General features: G+C 39.7%; 3 protein-coding genes across 10 annotated transcripts in view; 2 read left to right on the top strand and 1 right to left on the bottom strand.

The window, feature by feature from the left end:
- The window catches only part of Dscam4 (Down syndrome cell adhesion molecule 4), a 93,925-nt gene extending 77,226 nt beyond the window's left edge, over positions 1 to 16,699 (top strand). Inside the window, exons 20-37 of one of the 6 annotated variants that reach the window (XM_074097650.1) lie at positions 41 to 251; positions 883 to 1,029; positions 1,436 to 1,591; positions 1,677 to 1,816; positions 2,086 to 2,242; positions 2,406 to 2,583; positions 3,707 to 3,897; positions 5,005 to 5,190; positions 5,349 to 5,485; positions 5,931 to 6,087; positions 6,832 to 6,972; positions 7,563 to 7,718; positions 8,118 to 8,272; positions 8,362 to 8,434; positions 10,046 to 10,132; positions 11,918 to 12,083; positions 12,963 to 13,094; positions 15,125 to 16,699. In XM_074097650.1, the coding sequence (XP_073953751.1) occupies positions 41 to 251; positions 883 to 1,029; positions 1,436 to 1,591; positions 1,677 to 1,816; positions 2,086 to 2,242; positions 2,406 to 2,583; positions 3,707 to 3,897; positions 5,005 to 5,190; positions 5,349 to 5,485; positions 5,931 to 6,087; positions 6,832 to 6,972; positions 7,563 to 7,718; positions 8,118 to 8,272; positions 8,362 to 8,434; positions 10,046 to 10,132; positions 11,918 to 12,083; positions 12,963 to 13,094; positions 15,125 to 15,203 (2,649 nt within the window). In that variant the 3' untranslated portion in view covers positions 15,204 to 16,699. Of the gene's footprint in view, positions 1 to 40; positions 252 to 882; positions 1,030 to 1,435; positions 1,592 to 1,676; positions 1,817 to 2,085; positions 2,243 to 2,405; positions 2,584 to 3,706; positions 3,898 to 5,004; positions 5,191 to 5,348; positions 5,486 to 5,930; positions 6,088 to 6,831; positions 6,973 to 7,562; positions 7,719 to 8,117; positions 8,273 to 8,361; positions 8,435 to 9,976; positions 10,133 to 11,917; positions 12,084 to 12,962; positions 13,103 to 15,124 lie in introns of all 6 variants that reach the window. The other 5 variants (XM_074097649.1, XM_074097654.1, XM_074097653.1 and 2 more) reach the window with 5 other exon arrangements.
- Positions 16,700 to 16,780: 81 nt separating this feature from the next.
- LOC141435106 (CWF19-like protein 1) lies at positions 16,781 to 27,282 on the bottom strand. 3 transcript variants are annotated; one of them, XM_074097670.1, is made up of 11 exons: positions 27,201 to 27,282; positions 24,162 to 24,322; positions 23,979 to 24,077; positions 23,337 to 23,560; positions 22,518 to 22,633; positions 21,567 to 21,786; positions 21,117 to 21,231; positions 20,323 to 20,474; positions 19,685 to 19,861; positions 19,100 to 19,260; positions 16,781 to 17,212 (listed from the first exon to the last, which is right to left on the bottom strand). In XM_074097670.1, the coding sequence occupies exons 2-11, from the start codon at positions 24,175 to 24,177 to the stop codon at positions 17,053 to 17,055; spliced, it is 1,440 nt and encodes a 479-aa protein (XP_073953771.1). In that variant the 5' UTR covers positions 24,178 to 24,322; positions 27,201 to 27,282; the 3' UTR covers positions 16,781 to 17,052. The 3 variants fall into 3 exon arrangements, with proteins under 3 accessions (XP_073953771.1, XP_073953770.1, XP_073953769.1); XM_074097669.1 differs by having other exon boundaries at positions 27,129 to 27,206; XM_074097668.1 differs by lacking the exon at positions 27,201 to 27,282 and adding an exon at positions 24,406 to 24,666.
- LOC141435105 (negative elongation factor B-like) lies at positions 24,815 to 26,749 on the top strand. The gene has a single exon (XM_074097667.1). It carries the CDS (start codon positions 24,940 to 24,942, stop codon positions 26,704 to 26,706), a length of 1,767 nt encoding a protein of 588 aa, XP_073953768.1. The 5' UTR covers positions 24,815 to 24,939; the 3' UTR covers positions 26,707 to 26,749.
- Positions 27,283 to 27,933: the final 651 nt, after the last annotated feature.

The following is a 27,933-nucleotide window of genomic DNA, read 5'->3' as shown; positions in this document are numbered from 1 at the left end:
TCCGGTCATCGGCAATAATAATTATTACTCCTATCTTCAGCTAAACAGCAACAGCACAGTGCTAAGCGCGAGCGGGCCGGGTGGCGCGTCGTACACGGTCCGCACCGTGGAGGGGGCCGGCACGGCGCGCGCCCGGACGACGTTGTCCGGTCTACAGAAACACGCTGCCTACGCTGTCGTCGTCCAGGCATACAACAGCCGCGGCGCCGGGCCTGCCTCGCCACCCACCACCGCCACTACCATGGAAGACGGTGAGAGTTACAATATTAACAATACCTACACGGAGATGGATAGTTATTCCTAAGGTCAACGGCGTACTTTTATGGATGAATCCAGCAGAGTTTTTACGATGGTGCTCTTTCAACATCTGTTACATAGATATGATCCAATATTATTAATATTACTCTTAGCTTATACCGATTTGCTACAGGATGTAAATGTAGACCATAATCCGGGACCTTATTAATGAGCTTCCAGTATTTCGACTGCAGATCGAGAGTACCTACTTCTCGTTCCCCGTAGAGAGTGCGAGGATCCCGTATAAAGTTACCCCGTTCAGCGATCACGACCACATATAACAGTGGTCGTATAGTCTAACGCCCGGGTACTTGCGATCGCATTCACCATCTCTTTCTATCATTCGTGCCACACCGTGTGACAGAAAGAAGCGATGAAAACGATTGTGATTACAGGGGTGTTAGACAATAAGGCCTCAGTTCAACGGGGGTGAGGTTTTCTGTCTACCCGTGATCATATCATAACGCATGCAATGCAACTGCGTCGAAATATCGGAAGCTTATTCGTATTAAACACAATCACAAAATATGTCTACTCGTAATCTAGTCACTAAAAATTTAAATTGATCTTGGTCTGTTGGTGCAGTACCGAGCCTACCGCCGGGCTCGCTCTCGTGCGCAGCGCTGAGCTCACAATCAGTGCGCGTGGCGTGGGAGCCGCCGCCCACGCGCGGGCGCAACGGTGTGCTCCAAGGCTACCGTGTCACGTATGCGCCAGTCACCGACTGGTATGGTTAGTACTTTCTATTATGAGCAGGACTTCGCCTTTTGCTGGCCCCCATAGAGAATCTAAATAATAAAACACCTAGTCACTAAGAAACTGCACTCAAAATACTTAATCATACAATGACAGGAAGTGACAGTAAAATAGAATTTTCAATAAGAGCAACAGAGAAAGACATTTTATTTTAAGTCTTTGTCATAACATTCCACTCATTTCCCGGCTGCGAACTAGTTTATGCAAACAAATTCTATCTAATATTTGATACACTCTATATATTACTTATAGTGTTATCTCATACGACGGGGTATGCTACTGCGGGTTTCTTTTGGTTCACCCACTGTTACCGTTTGCTCCGATAAATAGTACCGCATTAAATTATTATTATAATTTAATCAGGAAATTGCTTGTTTAACAGGAAGCGAAGACGCAGTGACTAAGCAGATTTCGGGCATGCACACAACCCTGTCAGGGCTGCGTCGGTACACGAACTATTCTGTTACTGTGTGCGCCTTCACTGCAGCTGGCGATGGTGTGAGAGCGGCACCAGTTTATTGTCACACTGAGGAAGATGGTAAGATCACTTGCAATCGAAATACAATGAGAGAAGAATCTTACAAAGAAAAATCGAAAATCATCATCTGCTTTCCCCATTCCAGTGCCTTCAGCACCAGCGGACATCAAAGCTGCGGTGTCTTCTCGGAATAAAATCCTTGTGTCGTGGCTGCCACCAGCTTCTCCCAATGGAGTGCTTGTCGGCTACACTCTCTATATGAGCGTCATTGAAGATGGTCGAGAGGTATGCTCCAAAATTTTATCAAATACCGTGTATTCAATGAGTCTGGATTTTTATTTTTGTTTTATTAGCCAAACTTCCACACACACATTTCATAAACATAAGAAGTCACTCTCTTGTCAATCTCTTCCTATTTTTCTGTATACCGGAAATAACTCTACTTTCTGTCTGTAGCCGAGATATATTCAGTCTTAATTTTTCATTCTTGTCTACATCTGAAACATGGTATGACATTGTATTATGATAATCTTCTACGTTTCCCTCTATTTCAGGAGGGCACTCACAAGCGCATGCTGTCTCCGAGCACGCTCTCGCATGAGACCTCTCGCTCGCCGCCGCGCGCTACGCACCAGTTTTGGGTTTCAGCCTCAACAAGGCTTGGGGAAGGAGAAGCTACTAGAGTCGCTACTGTATCGCCTTCGGAGTCCGGTAAGTACCAGTTCAACCAGATGACGATGATTAAATTATTTGAAATCTGTCGTTGTCACGACTCTTTTATTGCAGCAAAGAGGTGCTGAGGGTAGACGAATAGTGAGCCTACTTTTATGGGTGAATAATTTTACTAGTTAATTGAGCCTTTTGATCGTTTCAGTACCAGCCAGAATCACATCGTTCAGCCGCAGCATAGTGACGCCGTGGAAGGAGAATATATCGCTATCCTGCAACAAAGTTGGCATCCCCACGCCCACCACGACTTGGAGTATGAATGGAGCCACGTTGGAATCCACGCTGAGAAAGAACGTTACCAGTGACGGCACACTCATCATCAGGTTTGGGAATATTAATAAGTTTAAAACAGTATCACTTTGTAAACCGGAGAGATTCGTTAGTCGTTTGTGGTTGTGGATGTGGAGTAACAAAGTAGAATAGAAGTAGAATTCAAAAAACGATTCCCGTATGTGAAAAAATAGATTAATAATAAATGAAAATACAAACTGAAATATAGATGCACAGAAAAACCAGAAAAATAAGACCATCACTGGGAATCGAACCCAGGTCCAGGTCCAATCTATATTTCAGTTTGTATTTTCAATTTAGATTTTACGGGATGACCGTAAAAGTAAAAATTTGGAATTGAAATAAAAAATACAAAAAGATTCCAAAAAACAATCTTAATTTGATTGCTTAGTAACGATATCTCTTGTCCGGGTGAGCGGTTAGTTCCAATGGAGTGCCAAAAAAGTTTCTCGATGAGGGCTACGGCATAGATGTCGCTAGCGTCACTGCTTAAGTGGCTAAATAAGAAACAAACAAGCTGAGATATGAGGTGCATAGGGGAAATTCGTGTCGGTACCGTTGACCATCGGTGGTGTAGCGGTATAGCACGCGGTACGGAATACCGAGGACCTGGGTTCGATTCCCAGTGATGGTCTTATTTTTCTGGTTTTTCTGTGCATCTATATTTCAGTTTGTATTTTCAATTTAGGTTTTACGGGATGACCGTAAAAGTAAAAATTTGGAATTGAAATAAAAAATACAAAAAGATTCCAAAAAACCAATCTTAATAATAAATGTCCGTGAACTAAAAATCCCAATCACCACGACCACGTGTGATTTGGTGTGCTTATAGAACTGCAATTGAAAAGTTCATGAACATTAGTCCTTAGATTTTCGTGACACATAAAATCGTAGGTTGAAACTCTACACGGGCCATGATATGGACCACGGCAATGTATATTAACGGATTTCAAATGAGCAGACCAGAGGTTTCAAAGGGGCTCCATTTTTTTTCTTTTATGCTTAATATGATTTAAACTGCACACAGTGGCAAAATCTCAATGCTAAATGTATGTTCCTACAGTTAAATATAACTTAAGGATTCCTTAGCTTTAGCCTGGTCTATTTCCGCTTTTGTTGCCTGTAATGAAATAATTATTGTTTATTTTTCAACAGCATGAGCCAATATGCGGATAGTGGCAACTATACATGTGCGGTAGAAAACGTGCACGGTCGAGATGAAGTGACATACGGCGTGGAGGTGAAAGTACCGCCGCAGCCGCCCGTGCTGGCTGTCGTTGACTCTTACGCTGACTCGCTGCATCTTCAGTGGAGCGACCAAGGCGACGGAGGCAGTCCTATATTGGGTAAGTAAAGTAACTTCAATACAATTCCGTCAGCTTAGTAAATAAGCGACTTCAAGTTTATCGGCGATCACGCTTATATAGTAAAAAGCAGAGTGGAATACCAGATATTCCAGGGAAGATTCAAGGCCTATTTTAGTGGAATATATGGACCATCTCAGCTTTATCGGCGGCGATTAGCTCCGATATCCAAACTCAAGAACTAGTGAGTCTGATTAAAGTAGATCTATGTGGGTAGCATCCTAAGCGTTTACACGATATGATAAATGTCTATCTATCTATAGCAGCCCTTGTTGCGTCCTTCTTCGAACGTAGGCCTTCTCTTCACGTTTCCACGTCTGTCTGTCCCCTGCCACCTTCGTCCAGTTAATGCTGGCTTGCTGCCGGATGTCATCTGTCCATCTCTTAGGAGGTCTTCCTCCACCGCGGGTGTTGGCACGTGGGCTCCACTCCAGTATTCTTCGCACCCAGCGGCAGTGATCCATTCTGGCTATGTGTCCTGCCCATCTCCATTTCCGGCGCACAACCTCCTCTACCACATCTACGACTTTCGTCTTTTGCCTGATCCACTCCTTTCTTTTCCGATGCATCAGAGTTGTGCCGAGCATTAGCCTCTCCATTGCCCTCTGTGCAACCCGAAGTTTCTCAGCAGACTTTTCGGTCAAGGTCGTTGTCTCCATACCATAATTGAAAACCGACAGGACACACTGGTTGAATACTTTGGTCTTCAAGTGTTATAAGATTTTTTTTAATGATAAATGTAATGCAACATTTATCGTCGTCTAGTTATAACGTACAGTCTTGTGACGTCGTGAACTTGATCTGCCTTATTGAAAGGCATCGTTTTTATTTTAAGGAATCTTTGACATAGGTACGTCAGATTCATCTGAACGCCGTTAAACACGCGTCTTTACTTCCTCTAGTAGTCATCTATCTATCTGACTGTCTGCTTGGCAGTTACCGGTTCTCTACGAGGCAATGGGCCCTTAACCCATACGAAGGTAATGGAAAACGTGTCAACTGAAACCCGCTTCTCCAGCAGTAATTGTCTAGTTACACTTGTAACTCCTAAGGAGTTTTCAGACAGTAACGTACCTTGTTTGTTTTCAGGCTACGTCATTAACTACAAACGCGAGCATGGTGACTGGGAGGAGCTGCAAGTGGAAGCGGGCACGACGGAGCACGTGCTGCCTAACCTGTGGTGCGGCACGCGCTACCAACTCTACATCACGGCATTCAACCGCATCGGCACCGGCCTGCCTTGCGATATCGTGCATGCTTTCACTAAGGGCACTGGTAAGATCGACAATCAGATGGGTGAAATGTTTCAAAGCTTCAAAAAGCTTAAAATCGATAATTTTTCTGAGTGAACTTTATGAACTTATTTCAGGGGTAAATTTTTTGACGTAAAAATTTCAGATAAAAGTAGTGACGATCTATATTCTTATTTTCAGTACCTGTCAAGCCAAAGCACTCGCAAATGATAACGCTAAATACGACCACAGTGACAGTGTGGTTAGATTCGTGGGGTGACGGCGGCTGTGGCATACTCTACTTCGTTATAGAGTATCGAGAGATCAGCCAATCGCAGGTAAATTTCATGGAAAAGACTTACATACAAAAAAGGTCCATTGTAGTCATTAAAGTCCCACGATCGACATAATATCATGCTGATTATTGCTAACTTAACGACTTTATTAAGGAACTTTAAGGACTTTGTTGCTGCAGACGCAACTATATCACATAACAACCCTAGTTAGTCGCTTATTACATAATATTTAATAAATAACTTTGACGTGAAACTGTAATTTTGTGTCAAACTCAATTTACAACTATCTATAATTAACAACTTCCTTAATCTTGCGGGCGTGATTAAATTATTAATTAATAGACATAGAGCTCGCAGAAAAGCTTTCCATTTGATTCGATCTTTCGCGGCTTCTTTTGATCATGCATAAGTAAAATAAGAAAATATTTATTTGGTCCCATTTTGGGCGCCACTTTTGCTTCCTCAGTACGATTTTTTTTTCTTTCAGTGGCGACTAGTTTCGAACAGCGTGCAGGCGACAGAACGAGTATTCAGCGTGCCTGGTCTGACGCCTGCCACGCAGTATCAGCTGCGAATAACGGCACACAACAACGCGGGACACGCCGTTGCACTATATAACTTCACCACACATTCGCTTAATGGAAGTAGGTCAAATGCTACATCCTTTACAAATAAGCCAGGGAGAAGCTACTGCAAGTGTGGGGCAATTCTAAAAAATCTTAGTAATTTAAATGTTGTTTAGGATAGTTTGAATTGCCCCACAGTTGCATTAGCCCTTCCCTACCTTACCACGAAATAATTGAGTCCCATATTGGGCGCCATTGTTCATAGAATTACTACTATTGTGTTTGGAGTTAAAGTTAACCACGAGCTTATTGTTAACAAACTTGCAAAAGGAGAAGGTTCTGTATCGGTTTTATTTTACCTCAGAACTAAATCCTTAATATACGTAACTTATTGGAAAAATATTTTTTGGTTGCTATAGTTTGCTTGGAAGTATATCCTCTGTTTGGTCCTATTTAAAAATGTAGAAGAAAAAATATTTAAAGCTCCTCATAGCCATGAAGGAATTCTTTCAAGGTAGTTTCTTTTTAGATATTGAATTTTTAAGTGACAAAGTCGGGGGTTTTTCATTTTTTTGTTGGTTAGGTTATACCGGGTGAGGCCTGTAATATGATCAATAATGTTGAAATAATCATGTACTCGTACAGTCAACGTCATAAATAAGTGATCACTTTTGTACCTTGTCACTTTAACGTCATGTTTGAAAAGCCAATATACGAAAATGTGTAACGACTGAAAGCGACAAGGTACAGAAATGATCACTTATTTATGACGTTGGCTGTACCTAATCAACAAAAAAAAACTCACTGATATATCGTTGCCAGTGTTAGACGGGGAGCTGTCTCCGCCGGTGCCGGCGGCGGGCGCGCGGTCGCTTGGCGGCGCGCGCGTCATTCTACCCGCAGCGCTGTCGTTACTAGTTCTTGGCGCGTTAGTCGCCATCGTTCTGCTAGTGAGGCGGAACAGTGAGTATATCGGGACGCCCAAAATTATATCCTTCTATATAGGGGTTGATGATAAGACTTCAAAAAATTATAACTCCGCTTTGTTCTAAAAAGCATACTTCAGAGGTGATCCTCTATTGTCACCAAGTCTGACCATGGAATCCTAGGAAAATCGAGGGCAACCCTCATTTTTTTATATTCAAATCCTATAGCGATTTCGGCATTTTACAAGCTTTTGCTTAACTTGCCCTGTTTATTTATATATTTGGGTCAAATCTTGGAAGCTAAATTTGACCCACTTCCAGTGGTACGATTGAATTGAAGTTTGGCATATTTATGTAAATCTGGTGGCAATACAATAATCTGGTAGTGAAATCCTGGTAGACCGGCTAGCATCGTCTCCGCAGAACGGAGCTCCTCAACAGTTAATGCCATCGACTTGAAATTTGGTACGGAAATGTAACTTAGATGACAATGCAAGTACAGTCAACAAAAAGTACAGTCAGCAAATAATTAAGCTTGTATGAGAAATTTAATTTAAACAAAAAGTTATTTAACACCAAGTCGAGCATTTACATTTAGAACGTATCATACATTTTATGTTTTTATAGAAGCCGGTGGTACGGAGACAGCAGCGACGGAGAGCGCGGCAGGGGAGTCGCCGTCGGTCGCGCAGCTCCAGAACAAAGTGAACCGCGACCAGCAGTACCTGGCGTCGCGCGCGCAGCACCCCGCGCCTCCGCACCACTACAAACACGCCTCCAACGGTAACGAAGCAAGCTTTCATCGCCGTCCTTTTAGAATGCCCTTCATACTAGAGATGTGTTAATGCTACGTTGCTATGGATGCGTTTGATATCCACCAATCATATTTATTGGTCCAGACCAAATAGCATATGGATGCGTGCTTGCTAGGTATGTATGGATGCGAGCTATGAATGGTCGCGCATTTTCCTCACACTGCTACCTCGCAGGTGTGCATCTTTAAATTACAAAACTTTAATCGCAACATAAATGAAGACTACCATGAAATTTCTCAAAATTTCTATGACAATTTTATAAAATCCAATTTTTACTATTTAGGCTGTGTTATCCTAATTTTTTTTTAAATTAACCCGACCACATTAATTACCTAAAGCAGTCAATTTTAATCGTTATACCTTTCAGAATACATCGAAGACATCTGTCCATACGCGACGTTCCAACTGACTAAGCCGACGTACAGCGAGAGCAGTTATAGCGGGAACGTGTACAGCGGCCCTTATCACTCGGTGCGCGGCTCGTTTGTGTATCACGACCTTAAGCAGACCGACAAGTATAAGGTCAGTTAAAAAAGACACAAACTCTTTAAACATAGCTTTAGAAGTGTTCCAGAGCTTTCATTATAGTTTTATAAACATTTTTTTCTCAGGGCAAAGAGCCAGAGTACACGAAAGTAAGAAGAAAAGGGAACCGCCTCCGCGACCCGCACTCCGAAAGTCAAGGTACGGCCTAATACAACAACCGCTAACAATCTTAAACAAAGCTTATCTATAAGTAGTTAGACGATTATTAATTTTGTTTTACGTAGACCGCACCTTCTATTGGCATTAATTTGAACCCGTTTTAATTTAAGTATTGAGATTTGAATTTGACAAAATGATCGCCTTTTATGCAACCTGATGGGAGCGTAACTGGTATTGTAATTATAAAGGTAAGCATGCACAAAGTATGTATCGTAACATACCTATTGGACTTATTTTTCTTACATACATTAACGTAGATCTTGATTGATTATTGTATGTTGTAGTATCCGAATGTCTGTAGTTGTATGGTTGGTTGACATGCTTTATTATTTGTTGCGCTGTTTAAAGTTCTTCGTTTTTAATTCATTCATTTACAAAATTGATACGATATTTACCGTATTATTTTCATTTAACAAACAATGAAGTATTTTGCATCAAGAGCCCGTCCGATACCGACATTAAAAATATAGAAAACTTGCCGTTGCCCACGACTCCTTCAGCGAAGAGTTCATCTAGTGCTATCCCGCGGGAACTTTTTTTTTAAATAAAAACTATCCTGTGTCGTTTTCGGGGTCTTTAACTATCTGCATACCTAATATCATCTAAATCGGTTCAGCAGCTTAAGCGCGAGACGGTAACAAACAAACAGACCGACAGACAAACAGACACGATTACTTTTAGCATTTTTAACTATAAAGGATTATACAAGCCTACAATTTATTTAAAAACTTGCTTAGGTAGGTACAGTTTTGTTAATGGTCTTACTGGTTGCAATTATTTACAATTCTGAGACTGATTGCATGACTGTTTTTTTTTCTGTCAGTAAAATGCGTGTGTGGTTTTTTTCTCTCATAATCATCACACTTAATCATTTTTATAATATCACGTACTTACCAGTTTTAAATTTGCCCCACTTTGGCCACGTGATACCTACTTTGTTCGTTCGGTATGAACTTTTACCCCCTTATTCATAAACGACAATCAAACCTATTTTAGTTAAAATGCCGCTAAAATTCGTTTGTGCTTATCTGTCACTTCGACATTTGTATGAGCGTTTAACATAGGCTTTAAGTTTTATGAATAAGGGGGTGGTGGCAAATCATGATCATTTTCATTTTATAAACTGTTGTGTTCACACATCACCGGGAAAGATATGACATGATGGTACTAAATAAAACCTCAAAAACTGCTAGAAAAACAGAGACACTACCTATCATTTAAATTAGTTTTCTTTACCAATTATTTCAAATCGAAAACAAATTTATACCTACTCGTAAGTTCGCAATGTCAACTGTATTGGAGCAATCAATTGTTTTCAAACTTCTTTAAATGTAGGCTATAAATTTAATGCGTTTTTTTCTAAATTGGAGAACATCGATGAATATGCTTTATTTCCGGGATATTTTAATCGTGTTAAAGCTACATGACGGATTTGGATAATTCAACCTCTCAATCCGTCATATCTTCCCCGGTCCTCCGCCGTCTCACGCCGCCGCAACCGACACGTTTCTCACATTGCAGAGTCGGACAACCTGGGGTCAACGGACTCGGAGGTGAAGAAGATACTAACGCTGCACCTGCCCATTACAGAGTACGAGGACGACGCCAGCGACGACGCTAGCGCGCCGCACTCCGACAGCGAGCCCGCCCGGTTGAGGCCTGCGCATCCCGCCGCATGTAGGGTTTTTTTTGGGATCGAGTCGCCTAAAGGGCCAAAGATACTACGTCCATGCTTTCACCATCATCTAGGCCAAAATACTCCGACAGCGAGCCCGCCCGGTTGAGGCCTGCGCATCCCGCCGCATGTAGGGTTTTTTTTTGGGATCGAGTCGCCTAAAGGGCCAAAGATACTACGTCCATGCTTTCACCATCATCTAGGCCAAAATACTCCGACAGCGAGCCCGCCCGGTTGAGGCCTGCGCATCCCGCCACATGTAGGGTTTTTTTTTGGGATCGAGTCGCCTAAAGGGCCAAAGATACTACGTCCATGCCTTTACTATCATCTAGGCCAATATACTTCGCCAGCGAGCCCGCCCGGTTGAGGCCTGCGCATCCCGCCACATGTAGGGCTTTTTTTGGGATCGAGTCACCTAAAGGGCCAAAGATACTACGTCCATGCTTTCACCATCATCTAGGCCAAAATACTCCGACAGCGAGCCCGCCCGGTTGAAGCCTGCGCATCCCGCCACATGTAGGGCTTTTTTTGGGATCGAGTCACCTAAAGGGCTAAAGATACTACGTCCATGCTTTCGTTTCACCATCATCTCGGCCCAAATACTCCGACAGCGAGCCCGCCCGGTTGAGGCCTGCGCATCGCGCCAGATGTAGGGCTTTTATTGGTTTGAGTCGCCTTAAGGCCAAAGATGGTTACTACGTCTTTTTGTATTTTTTATTTCAACTCCAAATTTTTACTTTTACGGTCATCCCGTAAAACCTAAATTGAAAATACAAACTGAAATATAGATGCACAGAAAAAACAGAAAAATAAGACCAGCACTGGGAATCGAACCCAGGTCCTCGGTGTTCCGTACCGCGTGCTATACCGCTACACCACTGCTGGTCAACGGTACAGACACGAATTTCCCCTATGCACCACATATCTCAGCTTGTTTGTTTCTTATTTAGCCACTTAAGCAGTGACGCTAGCGACATCTATACCGTAGCCCTCATCGAGAAACTTTCGGCATTCCATTTGAACTAACCGCTCACCCGGACAAGAGATATCATTATTAAGCAATCAAATTAAGATTGGTTTTTTGGAATCTTTTTGTATTTTTTATTTGAATTCCAAATTTTTACTTTTACGGTCATCCCGTAAAACCTAAATTGAAAAACTACGTCCATGCTTTTGCTTTACTATCATCTGGGCTCAAGTACTCCGACAGCGAGCCCGCCCGGTTGAGGCTTGCGCGTCCCGCCACATGTATAGTTGGGATCGAATCGCCTAAAGGGCCAAAGGTCCATCCATGTCCATGCTTCTGTTTCATCTCGGCCTATATTACCTATCTACGTCCTACTGCAGGACGTAGGTCTCCTCTCAGAATCCGCTTGGGTTTGGGTTATAGTTCCCATGCGGGCTCAGTGAGGATTGGGAACTTCAGACATAGGTACCATTCCATTTCTTCGCCGGCGTAATATAAGTTTCCTCGAGGTGTTTCCCTTCATCGTAAAGCTCGTGGCAGGTACCTAAATTTCAAATGTAATTTCGGCTTCTTTTGTTTACTTCTTTTTAATCTTATTAAAGTATTTTATCTTGTAGGGCTTCCGTGCCGATACAATATACTAAACAAAGCCATCTAGAGATAAGTTGAAAAAAAATACTGTAGCGCCCCCTGGCGGGTTAATATCACTATGACACCCATCTAAAAATCATCACTTACCACTAAACTTACGTGTATATCTGGTACCAATCTACCTGTACTATCCCTTTCGTTTAAAATTATATCCTCTTCCATCATTCAGATCCAAGCGTAGAGCGCGAAGAGTCCTCGTCATCGTCGGAGAACAGCGTGGGAGGCGTCGTGCGGAAAGCGTTCCCCTCGCGAAAAGGCAAGGCGGGCGCGCTGGGGAAGCGACACGTTCGCAGCTCCAGCGGATACTCCAGCCACAACGATGAAACAACCTTCAGGTGACCACCGACATTGTCGCAGGAAGTCATTGTCAGACATATCGGAGCGGACAATATCAGACGTACGATCGTCACCATATTGGTTTACGCACTTTGTCTATTCCGATAATTTTGACGATGCATATCGAATTAGTATCGGGGCAGGACATCATAAACAACTCCAATCGCCAAGTATTTCAGCCACAACAGTAAGTTTACTTTACTAACTAAAACATTATTTTGTCGACAAAGTAGTAAGTATGATGAGACATACTTGTGGCCGTAAAGCAACAAAATATTATAAAGGTGGCTATGGAATTTGGAGCCTATATAACAACAGATTAGTAGATAATGAATCAGCGTTCTATTAGATCTTGGGCGTTTTCAAAAAAAAGTCTCTTTTTTGGTAATTTAAAAAAAAATGGTTTTACCTACTCAGAATCAAAAGCACAATCGATTCCGATCGTTTTAAAAAAAAATACCCCATTGTTTCATACAAAATTATACGAGTCAGTTTTATCACGCCCATACTAAGTAAAAAACCTCGCAAAACTGTTGTTTTTTTGGGAACATTTTTTTAAACTATCGGAATCGATTGTGCTCTTGATTCTTAGGAAAAGCCATATTTTTCCAAAACTTTTTTAAAACGCCCATCTACCTACCTACGGTTTTGCCACGACTATCTAACTATGCGCAACTGCCGGTTAGCTCATTTTACGGTGGAGCCAAACGTACATGGTGACTGAATTGGCAACACACTTGATGTGTCGGTCGGGTAATCGGGTATAGTCATGGCCGGACGTTAGGTTTAGTGGATACAAAATGGCAGCTCGTTGGCTTCGATCGTACCTATTACATTGCAAGCCGCCCGCCATAGAACTAAATCGTGAAACATTCCAGCATATCCAACTACCCGTCGTTCAACGACCACATTCACCCGCCGTCGCGTTTCTCAGACGACACCGAGTGCGAGGGACACCACCGGCGCAAGCGGCACGAGAAAGTGCCGCGGGAGGCCTTTCAGATTAACGTGTAATAACGTAAGCGATGTTGTGCGCGTACGGCTGTTCGCTCCATAATCATAATTTCACTCACACCAAACGCAATGTTAACAGCTGACTGCGCGCTTTCCGTAGTTTATCGATTATCTGAGAATACCTATATATACGTTGAGCATATTCGTTCTGTCACATTGAGAGCTGCGGGGCTACTCCGAAATTCAATAATCGGGCGAAGTTAGTGGCGGACCCTCTGACACTTATACTATTTAATACAAGAGTGAGAGGAACGGTACTATACTTAGGTAGGTACTTCGAATTTCAGAGTAGGGCTTCTGAGGCCGTATTGTCGTATGTTTACGTTAGGGCGACCCAATATCGGCGACGATACATTTTCGGTCAGGTCCGATATAATATCGGCATACCTAGCTTTGTTAGCGCCATTCATGTCGGACCGGCAGCTTAGTGTGAACACGACCCGGCAAGCGGCAAAACTGTGGCCGTATTGTCTAACACGCTGACGGTCGCGATAGCATTCACCATTTCTTTCTACCACCGTCTAATGCCGTGTGACAGAAGGAAGTGGTGAAAATGATTGTGATTCCAAGTGCGTTAGACGATAAAGTCCTCAGCTCGCAGTCAGCTTCTAACAGTATAGGTACCTACCTACGTTTGGTGTGAATGCTGCCTAAACTCACAATGCAAAGAAACATGCAAAAATATGGAGCATTTTTCCCACGTACCGTACCGATATCAATCGAATATGGCATCCCTTTTTGTTTGTTCAGTCAGGAAATTTGAAGCAGCTTTCTTTGCATTGTACATCTACCATCAAACCAAGAAGCTCTAGCCCTTGATCAAGATGGAGCGAGATTGTCTACACTGCTTCCGAGCCTCTCAAAAGTTGCCATCTAAATTGTATTTTCACTGAATAGTGAAAAATGGCGCCCCTTACTATCTGACGTCTAGAACGACTGCTCCTCTGGCTCTACCCTAAGGTCGGCGTTGCAAGAAAACAAGGATTCAAACTACTCTATTAGGTGTGACAATGTGTGCGCTAACGCACCTCTCCATCTCCGCACCTCTTTAAATGCATCTAACATAGTTTTTTGAATCTTTGTTCGAACATACTGCGCCTTAACTTGAAATTAAGAAGACTTGTTTTAAAATGAGAGGTTTTCCAGGTAGATGGATAGGCGGCGCTTTGTGTGCTTAGCCGTACTCAAATTTGAATAAGTAGATAGATACCTACTACTATGGCGCAGTTACATTGCAAAGTGAATCACAGTTTTTAAGCCAGAGGCCGTACTGCCTAACACAGTTTTTATACCTATGCGAAATCTGTCATTTGATGGCGATCGCGAGAGAACGTTAGGCAATACGGCTTCTGATCTGCAAGCCGTCCCAATTTCTTAACTCATATTAGTCAAATTAATGCCAGCAGTTAAGTTCGCAACCCACGAATGGCCCTCTGAGCGTTACACTAACATTTTTCGTAAATAAAAAACGAATCGGTAGCGAAGTTATGGAAGGCAGTTATTTGACTAACATTTACGTACCTAAGTCGGGCACAGATGCACAGCACTAGCTTGATTTATTTGCACTTAGCTTCAACGTGTGCACTCTAATACCTATTTAGCATGCTTAATGTTTGTTTTAAACAATCATCACCATATCAGTGTTTGATGGGGAGGGGGGGGGTTCGATTACTATCAAAATGTTATTTTATTAACCCCCGACGCAAAAAGAGGGGTGTTATAAGTTTGATGCCAATGTCTGGCTGTGGCATCGTACCTATCAAAGGGATAGACAGATTTCGATGCGCTTATCTTTTACGTGAAAGCAAGTATTTTAAGTTCATTAAAATCGGTTCAGCTGTTTTTTAGAACTTTGAAATTATATAGGAGATTTAAAAAAAAATCTAAGTTGGTTAAGTTATATGTACCTAGTGAAGTGTTATCAAGAAAAATACGTTCTGAAGTTGGAAAATTAAAATAGATCAAGCATATATATTATAACTCTCATTTCGATGTAGCATTTGAGGATTTAACTTTATCATTTCAGTGGAATGCAGGAGAGGTATTCTGACCAATCGTTCGCGCGCTACAGTCACACGCCACGCCGCTCGACGCCCTACCAATGAGTAGCCTCGCGTCTCCCGTTGAAATGCTTACTCCAAGCATTCCCACTCTTACGGGACTAAAACTATGCCTAATAGTGTTGTTGTTGAATATTAGGGATAATAAAAAGAATGTTGTTAACGAAACAATTTGCTGAACAGTTGCCAAATTCCAATACTTCCGTACCTACATCTAGTGGTGTATATACGATTGTAGATAGATAGGTAGGTATAGTAAATGACTCCTAGTGCCACTGACGATCGGTTTGTACTCGAGCAAACCGATCGCCTTCCGATCTTGGCTCGGTCGCTCTGTAAATATTATTGTAATTACTGTGTACTTTTTATCGAATGTAAACTTAAGAAGAACAATAATTAAAATAAATATATATATTTAAACTTAATGCCTTATTGACCAAAGTCTTAAAACTAGTTATGGATGTAACTGTGAAATTATATCCCATAGGTATTTTCATTATAATTGTTTATTGTTGTAAAGTTTATGAAAAGTTTGTTTCCATTGGCAAGTCTTATCATCGTCTATATCGTAAGATGTCTCACATATTTAAAATGTTACTCAACTCTATGTCATAGCGTATGGAAGTAATTAATTATCGACCAGCCTCGGTGTTCCGCGGTGGCTATTTTGCACAAAGAATTTACAAATGTAAACTAAATAACTAATTCAAATACAAGCAGCCCCCCGCAAAAACCAAATCCATTTTGTAAATTTGCTGAACATAACACATTTTGCGACCCAATACCCACTTAGTGTCTTTTAAAGTGAATAAAACTATGTAAAGCTCATTGTACCGATACCTACCTTAAACTTAGTAAAACGTTAGTATAAACAATCCTCAGTAAACGGTAACACAAGACAATACACTTACCTATAGTTTTTTGGTGAATATGGCAGGAAGTTAACTTTAAATGTACATTCGAACTGTATCAGTAGCGTTAGTTTGCGAGTGTTGGACACTTAACACGTTTTGTATTCGATATATTTTTTAAGTGGATTGTGTGAATTTTTACTGTTTTACAATCGTTTGCGTTGACTCTTTCGTAATTCCAACGAAGACTGCCCTATATTTAATTGAGATCTATTTTATATATATACTAATCACAAAACCTAATGCTAGTCAGTCGGGATAATCTAGAATATAAGAGTCATCATGAGGTTTAACGACTTTAAACTGTAGTTCCGATTGTTACGGCATATACAAATAATAATATGCGAGTTATAAAAATCTATCTGTATTTACTTCATTCACCAAAAGCGACTGTTGAACGAATGAATATTTATAGACGGTGTCAGTTGGACTGATTCGATCATGACATCGGATAGTAAACGAACTAGATCTTTGTAAGAACCTAATTCATTTAATTTCTTAAGATTTTTGAATAATTTTAATATTAGACCTCGAAAAAGTCATCTGAATTCTAGTCAATGAACCATATCATTTTTGGAAGTTATGTTACCTGCGTTTGTTTGATACACGTACATATAAGGGTTAGTTAATCATGTTGTTACTGGATATGTTTTTATAAAGCAAACAAATGAGTTATTAGGACAGTATGATGTGAACGAAAATAAAAAATAATTTACTTGAAAAACATGTCTATTATTTACACCTGAACTAGTTACAATTTGGCCATATATGCGTAATGCATTCATCGTATTCATCGGCACTAATAGTTTGGACACTGTATTCAATTATATTAACTTAGCTCAAGCTTAGCTCTAACTCTTCGATGTTCGAGGAGCAAATATCGAGATAAACTTGACAAAATCAGCTAATATAAGGTTCTCGCCATTTAAATTACATATTATACATCTCTTTACTATGATAGAATATACCACACTTGAATCCAATCAATCGCTATCACTTCCGTCCTCTGCCGTGAAGTCGAACGGTCTAAATTTCTGCCTAAAGTCCGCCACATACTGGTCTTCCTGGTCGCGGCTGAGGAGGCACTGTCGCCAGTCGGCTTTGTCCTCGCAGTTCAGAATATCCGGGGTGGACAGCACATCTCTGGAAAATTAATTATTAAAATTAATTAATTAATTACAGTCAGTGAGGTGAGATAAGAATACGAGTACAAAAAATGATAACGAGTTTGCAACACTCATTATTAGGGGCTGTTTCACCATCCATTGATTAGCGTTAACCGACGGTTAAATGTGATGCCATCTATTCGAACAAAACAAATAGAGACGGCATCACACCTAACCGCCAGTTAACACTAATCAATGGATAGTGAAACAGCCCCTTAGCCTTTTATTATTATTTAGCTCGCTTTTTGGGATCCGACAGAAAATGGCGAAAATGGATCCTTTATAGCAGGGATTCCCAAAATAGTTGATATCGGTTTCCCAGGGTTCGAATTAAACTTAACCAAGCTAAACCTAAATTGGTATTGTATTTTGTTTCAATAAGAAAAATACTAGAGATTTTTTAAATAATTTGGCTAGGACTCTTTCAGTTCATTCTGGAAAAGGAGTCTCTTGCCTAAAATAGTTTGGGAATCCCTGCTTTATAATTTGGCCATGTCCATTTGTCCATCCGTCTGTTCGCGGGAGTCTACTAGAAAAATGCTACTGCATTTGAACAAAGAAATAACTCTTATTGTGTTGTAAAGACCGGTATTCAAGTTTAATTCCTATCTATACAATTAAGAGCTAGGTTGTTTTATGTGATAAGTATAAACGCTGTGTTAAACGCAATGCGCTTGACGCACATCAATTTACATCAAATAATCTTATTACCGGTGGATGCAAGTGGCGAGTTGTCGTTCATTGTGGCGTTCTAAGGGGGAGGCCTTTGTCCAGCAGTGGACGTCTTCCGGCTGATGATGATGATGATGAATCTTATTACACAACATTGTCTTACGAGATGAGCGCAGCGACAAGCGCATGCATTATCTGATACAAAATTGATGTGCGTCAAACGCAGCACGCAGCATTTATCGCATAAAACAACCGATCGCTTTAGGGTCCCATGACAGGCGAAACCACTAGATGTCAAATGCAGAGGTCCGTTTGACGCTACAGTCTTGCTCGCGATGGGCTCATTCAGGGGGCCTACCATGATCTTTTCATAAACGATCCAAACGCAGAGCAGTTAAATTTAGGCACCTAAACTGAATCGTCAAAATTGGTACCACAACGTTTATTTCTCAGAGCTGAGTCTCAACGGTTTACAAGTGAATGAAAGACCGATATTGTCTCTGGTCCGAAACTGAAACGCTAAGTCGCGAAAGGGATGCCGTTATATGCAAACCAAATATTGTATAATAAAACCTCTTTATTTTGGAAAACCATAACTCGATGTCATTTCGTGTTCTTAGCAACCGTTGTGTTGATTACAAATAAAATGTTTAAGTAGAGTATAAGTACCCATATAGAAACTCTTATCTCACTGAAATATTAATTTTATCAATGAGGAGTTAAGAAGCACAATGTCGTGAGTACCTATGAAAAGTTAGTAAACTCGAATAAAAGTTTAAAAGTTCTTGAAATTTAAAAATATTCCAAGTAAAACACTTAAAATTCCAAAAGAATTGACAGAATAAGTAACTTATACTGAATCGCTAAATTTGACACTGAAGCGATTCAATTCCCACTCAAGCGTCATGGTACGTAAACCGCTTGAAGTGAGTGAATGAAAATGTCTGTATCGCTGTCGCTGAACCGTGCTTGAACTGAATCGCAAAAGTAACGTCGTGGTAGGAAATAGCGATGCAGTTCAGTTTAGAGCCTAAACTGAATCGTATTAAGAGAGCGTGGTAGGCCTCCAGTTGTTTAACCAATTACAATCGTGATGCAAATGTCAAAGTCGTCAAACGGAGCTCACGATATTAGCGCCAACTAGCCTGTCCCAGAAACCCAAATCGGCGTTTATTTATCATGTATAACCTACCTTCCAAACTGCAGAGGGAAATGCTGCTTCGTCTTGGCGAATATCTGTTCCCCGGACGGCAGCTCCGCGTGGAAATACGGCGCGCCGGGCAGCGTCACCTGCTTGATGTCAGAGTACGGAGGTAGCACTTCTATTTGCACGCTGTGGATACCGGCCTCGTCCTGTGGAGGGATGATGACGTTATTAGTAGCACTATCTTTCACGATGCGTTGGTAAAGGACGACAAGACAGAAAGGAAAAGGAAAGTGATTAGAGAACCTGACTATGAAACTTGAGGTCCCGGGTTCGATCCCCGGTCGGGGCAGATAATATTTGTATGAACTATGAATAATACGAATGTTTGTCCTCGAGTCTTGGATGTTTAATATGTATTTAAGTTTTATTATTAGTTTGCATTTTTAAGTACCTACAGGAGGAAGGGAGTGAATAATTAATTTCCATCTTCAGAAAGTGGTGGAAAAATGTGCTGACCGTAAAATCCGAGGAAAGTAGTAGGATCTACATAATTCATCTTGTCAAACAGTCGGAAAATTAATTTGGATTGTAATTTTGTAGCAATGCAATATCCAGATTTTGACGTCTTACCTGGAAAACTTCTAGTATCTGAGCATCGCAACCCTTAGGGACCGGCACGCACTGTATTTGCATGTGCGACGTTTTGTAGTTCCGCTCAAAGAATACCACGAGTTTGCCCAAAGACGTGTACAGCTTACGTAGTGCATCTTTGAACTTCTTTATCTCGGCTGCTACATCGTCGGGTGCCTGCAACGGTAGTTAAGGTTAGTAACGTAAGGTGTATCCCAAAAAAATATTTTAATTTACCTTTCGAGTAAAGCAATTAAGAGATTCTAAATCAAAAAGGTATTTTTGTTATCATTGCTTGGGATCCTTTTACTATATTACAGTACAAGTTTTATTTAACTTGCAATGTTCGTATGTGTGTAGGTACTATGGGTTGTTTTCAAATAGTGATCCAGATTGGCTTGAAATTTTCAATAATTTGAAGACATCTTTCTTGTATACCGTGTGTAATTTGGATTGCAATGCGATTACAGTCAACAAAAGATCTACAGTCGAAATTGAAATTAAAAAAATACTGTTGTAATCCTATTTGCAACTTCATAGAAGAATGAATTAGGTTTACGATGCGGTATATTTCCCCTTTGAAGTTTTTGGTAAGCCTTCTTCTTCATAATTTGTTAATCATCAAAATAAATAATTACTCTTGTTAGTGACTGATGATGTGTAATGGGCAGTATCAGCACATGGTCTGGGGTCAACGGCCCCTTTGGCAGCGCGAGGTAGCAGTGGGTCCCCACGCATATCACTAGATGCTTCTCCACTGTGGGAGATGAGAGGCAGAACCAACAAGAATCTGGGAAAAAAATAGATGAGAGAAATATGAAATTATGTATTGAACAGGCATTGTTTTGCTGAGGTCCATGCTAACTAAAACCAATTAACTTGTCATGGAAATGAAATCGCAGAATAAGAGAGAGATTTAGTTTAAGTTAATCAGTAAGACTTACCACTTTTGCAAATATGGAAACAGCTCTACAAATCATATGTAAGTATTTATATTTTTCTATTACAATTTACATGAATAGATAAATAGCATATAAAATTTTGAACATAATGTCTGGCCAAATGTCAACTTTTCTTGATTGTCATTAAGTTTAAATCCTTATGTTAAAAATTTGTCATGGGGTCTCGGGAGGTTTAATAATTAAAGGCTAAGGATAAATGATTTATCCTAGTTTGTTAGATAAATAACATTATTACCATGAAATATTTTATTTCCAGAACAATACAGTTCCAACTATAAAATACCATTACCATTACCATTACTTATTTTTTGTATAATTTGAATTTTACAACACATCAATATTGATTTTACTGTAATGCTGTAATTTTTAAATTTAAATAAAATTCTGAAAATTTTTAGGTATGATTTTTTTGTTTTGTAATAATTTGCAAAATATTCGACAGACATACAAAATAGCAAAATCCAACAAACCTGGATCAAACTCTCTCCGTTTCTTCTCCGGATTATCACCACCTTTCCTTTTCCGTTTGCCATGGTCGTCATCCTGTGCGTCCATGTTGTAAAAGTACTGACCGTTGCCAGAAAACTAAAATGACAAACATGTATTTAAATAACAAAACTGCACTTAACATAGATAAAATGTCAAATGTGTAGATAAATTGCCAGCATATCAGCACAATTTAAGTATTTAGCTGAGTAAGTTGATAAAAAATGGAGGTAATTTTTAGGATTTCTACTTCATGAAGAAAAATATATCCATCAAAAAATATAATTTTCTGTCTGTCTGTTTTTTCAGAAATGCATGAACATATGAAGTTAAAATTAATATGAAATACTTTAGGGCTATGGTCTTTACAATCAATGATGATATAGATATAGAAAACATATTTTATGCATCAGTCCAGCTACTTTTTTCATTACCTTCACAACTTTTCCAGGCTGATGCTGCTTCAATAACTCAGGATCAAACGGACAGGTAGTCTCATCTGTGGTGGCTTGCAGTATATCTGTCATGCGCATTTTACTGACAGGTTGCAGTGAGCAGGCATATATCCACTTTTCCTTATTCTTATTGCCTACAGGAGCTAGTCCTAGGAACCTTGTCGGGCCCTCTCTGTAGTCTTGATGAATACTCAGATTTCTGAGGAGATCAAAATTCTTTAATGAATCTGTGTCTGAACACCACTGACATCAGTGCTGAACACTTTTATTATAAACAAAATGCTTAGCAAATACAATAAACTGACACACAAATGAGTGGTTTGAACTTGAAATGCCAATCCTACTAATATTATAAATGCAAAGGTATTCTACTCTTTGACAATTTGGAATTTTGATAGCAGACGGATATCTAGACTAAGGGACTGTTTCACCATCCAATGATTAGTGTTAACTGACTTTTAAATGTGATGCCATCTCCGTCTATTCAAACAAAACAAATAGAGACGGCGTCACATTTCACCATCAGTTAACACTAATCAATGGATGGTAAAACAGCCCCTAAGACATTGTTAGGCTACTATATATCTTGATATTCCTGTGTAATTGGGATTTGCGCAGCATATGAAATCTCAAAATGTTAATTGTTAAGTCTAACATTATGAAGATCATAATGTAATTTTTGGGGGTGAAGTCAAATTGCAGAACCCCAATTCAACTGCCAGATCTAATATTTTACGTGAGAGATAGAGATTATTAGCAGTAATAATATATTACCCAATATAATAATATTAAGTAATAGTTAAATAAAAGAAGCATTGAATACTTACCCATAGTAGTAATATACCTTTATTATGGATATACATAGATGAAGCATGCATGTGCAAAGAAAGATACATGGCAAAAATATTTTTATTGTCACACAATAGTTACCTGTAAGGTTGCCTCTCATAAAATTTATTTGGGGATGGTACCACATGATATCTTGGTTTTATGTGCATGGCCAGCCAAGCTACCAAATCTGACAATATGTCTTGCTCTACATCTATCTGAAAAAAAAAAGCATAATATTTAGTTGTAGAAAATATTTTTCATAGCTAAGTTTGTAAAAAAATTATATTAACTATGCATAGTCTAAAGTAGAAAAACCACTGGAGCTGAAGTCTTAATATTTCTTATTATATTCTTTATTCTTTGAGAATCAAAATAGGTGCTATAAAAAAGATTTTCTAATTATTCCCACAGGGATTAAGCAGTAACCCGCTAAGTTTTATTATTTATGGGAGTAAAGGCAGGATTAAGCTATTGTTACACTAAAGATGTAGAAAAGTTTTTTTTTTTAGAAAGAGTAGTTCTGTTAAAACATGAGTTAAAATATTTTATCATAGTTTGTATACAATTTGCAGAGAGGTAATTATTCAATAGGCATAATGATTCTTTTCAGACTAACCTATCTATTTATCTCTGCTCTTTCTCAAAACAATATCCAATCTGAATGTGACACGGACAGTTAGCATCTATTGACATTGACAACTAGCTCTTTTTTTTTATATTATTTTACTTGACTTTTCATTTGGTTTCAGCCGCCATGTGTAATTTACGAGATGCCATATCTGATATTTTCAAAAAATTATTTAAATTTAACTATGCCATTTTATGCCAAGATATTCAAATGAGTATCTTGAAATTATCTATATTTTAAGAAAATAAGATAAAAAAGAGTAGTACAAAAAAGTGATCAATACCAATTACCTTTTGATTTTCATCTTCTTGTATACCGGAGGGCCATAAGGTAGTAATCAGTAGATCCACCCCTCGGTACTCGCTCTGGGATCTGAAGCACGAGTCTCTGATTGAACTGCAGTCACTTGGCTCAAAGGTGCACATGGGTAAGTCTTTGCCAAGTTCTCGACGGGACATGCCACTTAAGTAAGCAATTTTAACATCAGCACTAGTTGTGAAAATGCCCCTTTTACCTTGAAAAAACATACTTAATAATATTATAAATGCGAAAGTATTTTTCATGTCTGCCTGTGTGTTACCTATTTATGCCTAAACCGTTGAACTGATAAAGTTTGGTATGGAAACAGTTTGGGACCCTAGGAAGGTGGGGCATGCGGTGGCACACCAATGCTGGGAAAGACATAGGATAATTTTATCCCGGAAAATGGTGTTTTTCCCATGGATTAATGATAAATTAAATTTTGGCAGAAAAATTTGTGTGCAAATATTAATGTCTTTATTTTTACTTTATAAAGAACAAGTCACCTGCAAAATGTACTAGGTTATATGAAGTATGCTGACTGATATCCAAATTACAAAACTGATGACTTTCTTTTAGATCATAAAGTACCACATCCATTCATAAAAAATTTAGACAAGTTAATACTTTACCCATATACACAACATTTGGAACAATCTCAGCCCCTTCTTCACAATAGTATTGACAGTGTTCGCTTTTGCTAGGTCCAAACACATAGGTAGTTACAGGAACTGAAAATATGAATACAAGTATTTTTTTTAATAAATGGCTTCTGTCCAATGGGACAACTTTGCCAGAAAACAAGTTTTACTTACCTTTCCTGTAACCCATTTTGTATGCATCCAGTTGTGAATTATCATCGCCAAAGAAGTTACCGACGCACAATAACACATCAAACGGACCAGATTTCTTCACAATTGATTCAACGCGGGAAAACAGGGTTAAAAAATTCCCATTGACATCTCCGCAAAGTAATCTGTAAATTTTACAGGTAGTATATAATCCAAATAAGTCTGGCAGAATGGTTTTGCATCAGGGATAAAAAGACATTGAAATTACGTTTTTTGTTTGTCAGTCATCCTATAAACAGTGCTTGAACCACGTTAGTATCTCTTAGTAGTCTGTGCTTGAACCTCACAAGGATCACGTCTTTGCTATTGTTGCGAATGTCTCACTATTCACCAAGCTGAATTTATAATTTTATAATATGGTGGAATACAATTTACACAATGAAATAGTTCCTTAGGCTCAACCTAACTTAACAAAATCTAAACCAACAATACAAACGAAACGAATGTATATTTGATTGACATGGACACTGCACTGACAGAGTCAGAAAGTCATGTCAGTCGGCTGACATTGTTTATACACTTTGTAAACGTTTTTGCCTTTAGCTTAAATAAGTTTTGTTTTTTGTTCTGTTGGCTAGCCTGATTTTTTCTATCTGTGACACCACAACCAACCAACTGTCACATAACACAAGTGTCATTTTACTTGAAGACGCTCCTTGCTTGTGGTATTTTTTGTTTGTTTAGTTTATTTGTAGTTAATATAATTAATATTAGGTGTTAATCAACTTAAAATCCAACAAATATGGCATCATCTAGCAAATTGCCTGGCACAGGCCTAGAAGACGTAGGGGTTCCCGGTCAAGCATACTTACGAGATGCACTCACGAGTTGCACTGATCCTCTGAAAGCTATTGAAGAATTTCAACTCGAAAATGGTATCCTGTTACCTTCATTAAGACCTATGCTGCCGTTGCTCGATCTTCATGGAGTTCGCAGACTAGACTTTCACACATCAGTGCTAGAAGAGCTAAGGGACAAGCTTATATCTCACATCAATGAACTAGGTTCCAAGGAAAATAAGGAGCATGACAAGAAACTTAAAGAACTGCTCAATAAAAGTTTTTCCGTCGTTAGAGTGAAGGCCCTAAGACCTGTTATAATGAGTATTCTTAAAAATACTCCTCATATTGATGACAAATTCCTGCGAGTTCTTGTCAGGGACAGAGAACTGTATAATGACACAGATACAGAAGTGAAGCGGCAAATATGGCAAGACAATCAGTCTCTATTTGGTGATGAAGTATCTCCATTGCTAAGCCAATACATAAGAGAAAAGGAAAATGTTTTATTTGATCATGAAAACCTCAATAACTTGTTCTTTTCACCATCACCAAAAGTGAGACGGCAGGGGGCAGTTGTGCAAAAACTCGCACACATGATTGGAAATAGTGTCAAATTGTATGACATGGTTTTGCAGTTTCTCAGAACGCTATTTCTCAGGACAAGGAATGTACATTATTGTACTTTGAGAGCAGAACTTTTAATGGCACTGCATGATTTGGAAATTCAAGATATTATTTCTGTGGATCCATGCCATAAGTTCACTTGGTGTTTAGATGCATGCATTAGAGAAAGAAATGTGGATATAAAGAGATCTAGAGAGCTGCAAGGATTCTTGGACAGCATAAAACGAGGGCAAGAACAAGTGCTTGGTGATCTATCCATGACATTATGTGACCCCTATGCTATTAACTTCTTGGCTACATCAGGAATAAAAATCCTCCAGCATCTGATAAACACTGAGGGCCTCCCTAGGGATAACACAATTCTGATTCTTCTATTGAGGATGTTGGCACTAGGTCTCAGTGCCTGGGTAATGATTGATTCCCAAGAGTTCAAAGAACCTAAATTGGATAGCCAGGTGGTGACTAAATACTTACCAGCTTTGATGTCATTAATGGTAGATGACCAAGTCCGAGCAACTCACAATAAACTTCCTCCAGATGAGCGAGAGTCTGCTATTACAACTATTGAACACTCAGGCCCACCCCCTGATGCATGCGAGGCTTACATGCGTGAAAGCTCAGTTTGTGGAGTCCTTGCAATGTATTACACACTGCATGCTGCCAAGTTACGTGACCGCGGAGCCTTACTTAGAATACTTAGCATCTTGGGTAGTTGTAAAGACGGCAGAGCATATGAGGACCCATTTCTACATGCTCTTGTAGCATTACTGATCCAATTGCCTGATGAATTCCAAGGAGAAGACTTCAGCACAGTATTGTTTGATGAGTTCTTTTTTGCTGGTTTATCCAAAGATAATGTTACCAGACATCTATTGAAGCTGCTTTGGTACATACATCCTAAGCTTCCTGAGACCAGGATTCAGACCCTTATGAAGGCTTTACAGCCTGGCACACAGCACAATGAATCTGTACACAAGCTGTATGAAATTTTACAACAAAAAATGACTGTAGTAGCCGAGCCTGTTGGGCCAGCCGCTACGGAGATGGAGTACCTAGACTCGCCACTCATGAGTGTACCCACTCCAGCACCTTATCACATGTAGTGTTTTTTACTATATTTAAATAAATCATATACTTTAAGACTGTTCAGAATGCTGTTTTTCTTCTTTGAATAAAATCTAATCCTAGAGAGTTGATAAGTATTATGACAAAACCTTGGAATACCAACTGCTGCTAAATTATTTGAAACTGTATTGCGGACATCGTTTATCACGAGTTTCGTGGCACTAAACGCTCGGTTCTTGCCAATCGCATGGGCGGGAGTGCGAGCGGACGCGGCGACGCGAATCATTATTTGAGTGTTCGCGTTTAATTAGCGGGCCATAATTTGTAATAAGTTAAGGACTACTGGTTTTTACATTTTTTTATCTACTCGGCAAACAGCTAATGTACATAATTCGCATGCTGCAAACAAAACTGATCCAATCCAAAATGTGTCAAAATTGACATAGTTATACAAACCCACCTTTAAATGCACACTTCACAATGTGAAGTCTACACCAAACCAATCCAGACACGAAACTAGGAATACACCTACCTACTCACTGTTTATTCTTCCTATTTACTAGAGTTTAAATTGAGCCAGGGGGTCACTTATAACAGTAAGTAAGCACCACCTTTAATCGACATTGTACCCAATTGCTCCAGATGCTGCGAGAAATTGTTCTTATCTGTCATAAATCATAATAAGTATAATACAAGTACCTACCTATTTCCATCGGAATAAGTTTAATTCGGAATGCCTTTAATCGACATTGTACCCACATTGCTCCAGATGCTGCGAGAAATTGTTCTTATCTGTCATAAATCATAATAAGTATAATACAAGTACCTACCTATTTCCATCGGAATAAGTTCCTACCATTATTGAACTGAACTAAAACAATTTTCCTTGCTCACCCGCGACCTTACGATAGCTAAGCTTATGCAAAATATGCGAGTTCATGCAGTTCCTCCACCTCCACACTGTAAGAACACACACAAACCCATTCATCACCACCACCACACTACACTGACGCGTTTCGAACTCAACCAGAGCTCATCTTCAGAGTGACACAACCGTACACCATGCTACTAGTTGTTAGACTAACGAACCACAACCAGTAACCAGTGTAGTGTGGTTGTGGTGATAGATGGGTTTGTGTGATTTGTGTGTGTTCTTACAGTGTGGAGGTGGAGGAACTGCATGAACACGCATATTTTGCATAAGCTTAGCTATCGTAATGAGCAAGGAAATTGTTTTAGTTCATTGATATGGACCTCCGCAAAGT

The sequence above is a fragment of the Choristoneura fumiferana genome, chromosome 14 (assembly GCF_025370935.1).
Source record: "Choristoneura fumiferana chromosome 14, NRCan_CFum_1, whole genome shotgun sequence".
Lineage (NCBI taxonomy): Eukaryota > Metazoa > Arthropoda > Insecta > Lepidoptera > Tortricidae > Choristoneura > Choristoneura fumiferana.
This window is presented reverse-complemented; position numbering and strand designations above follow the sequence as displayed.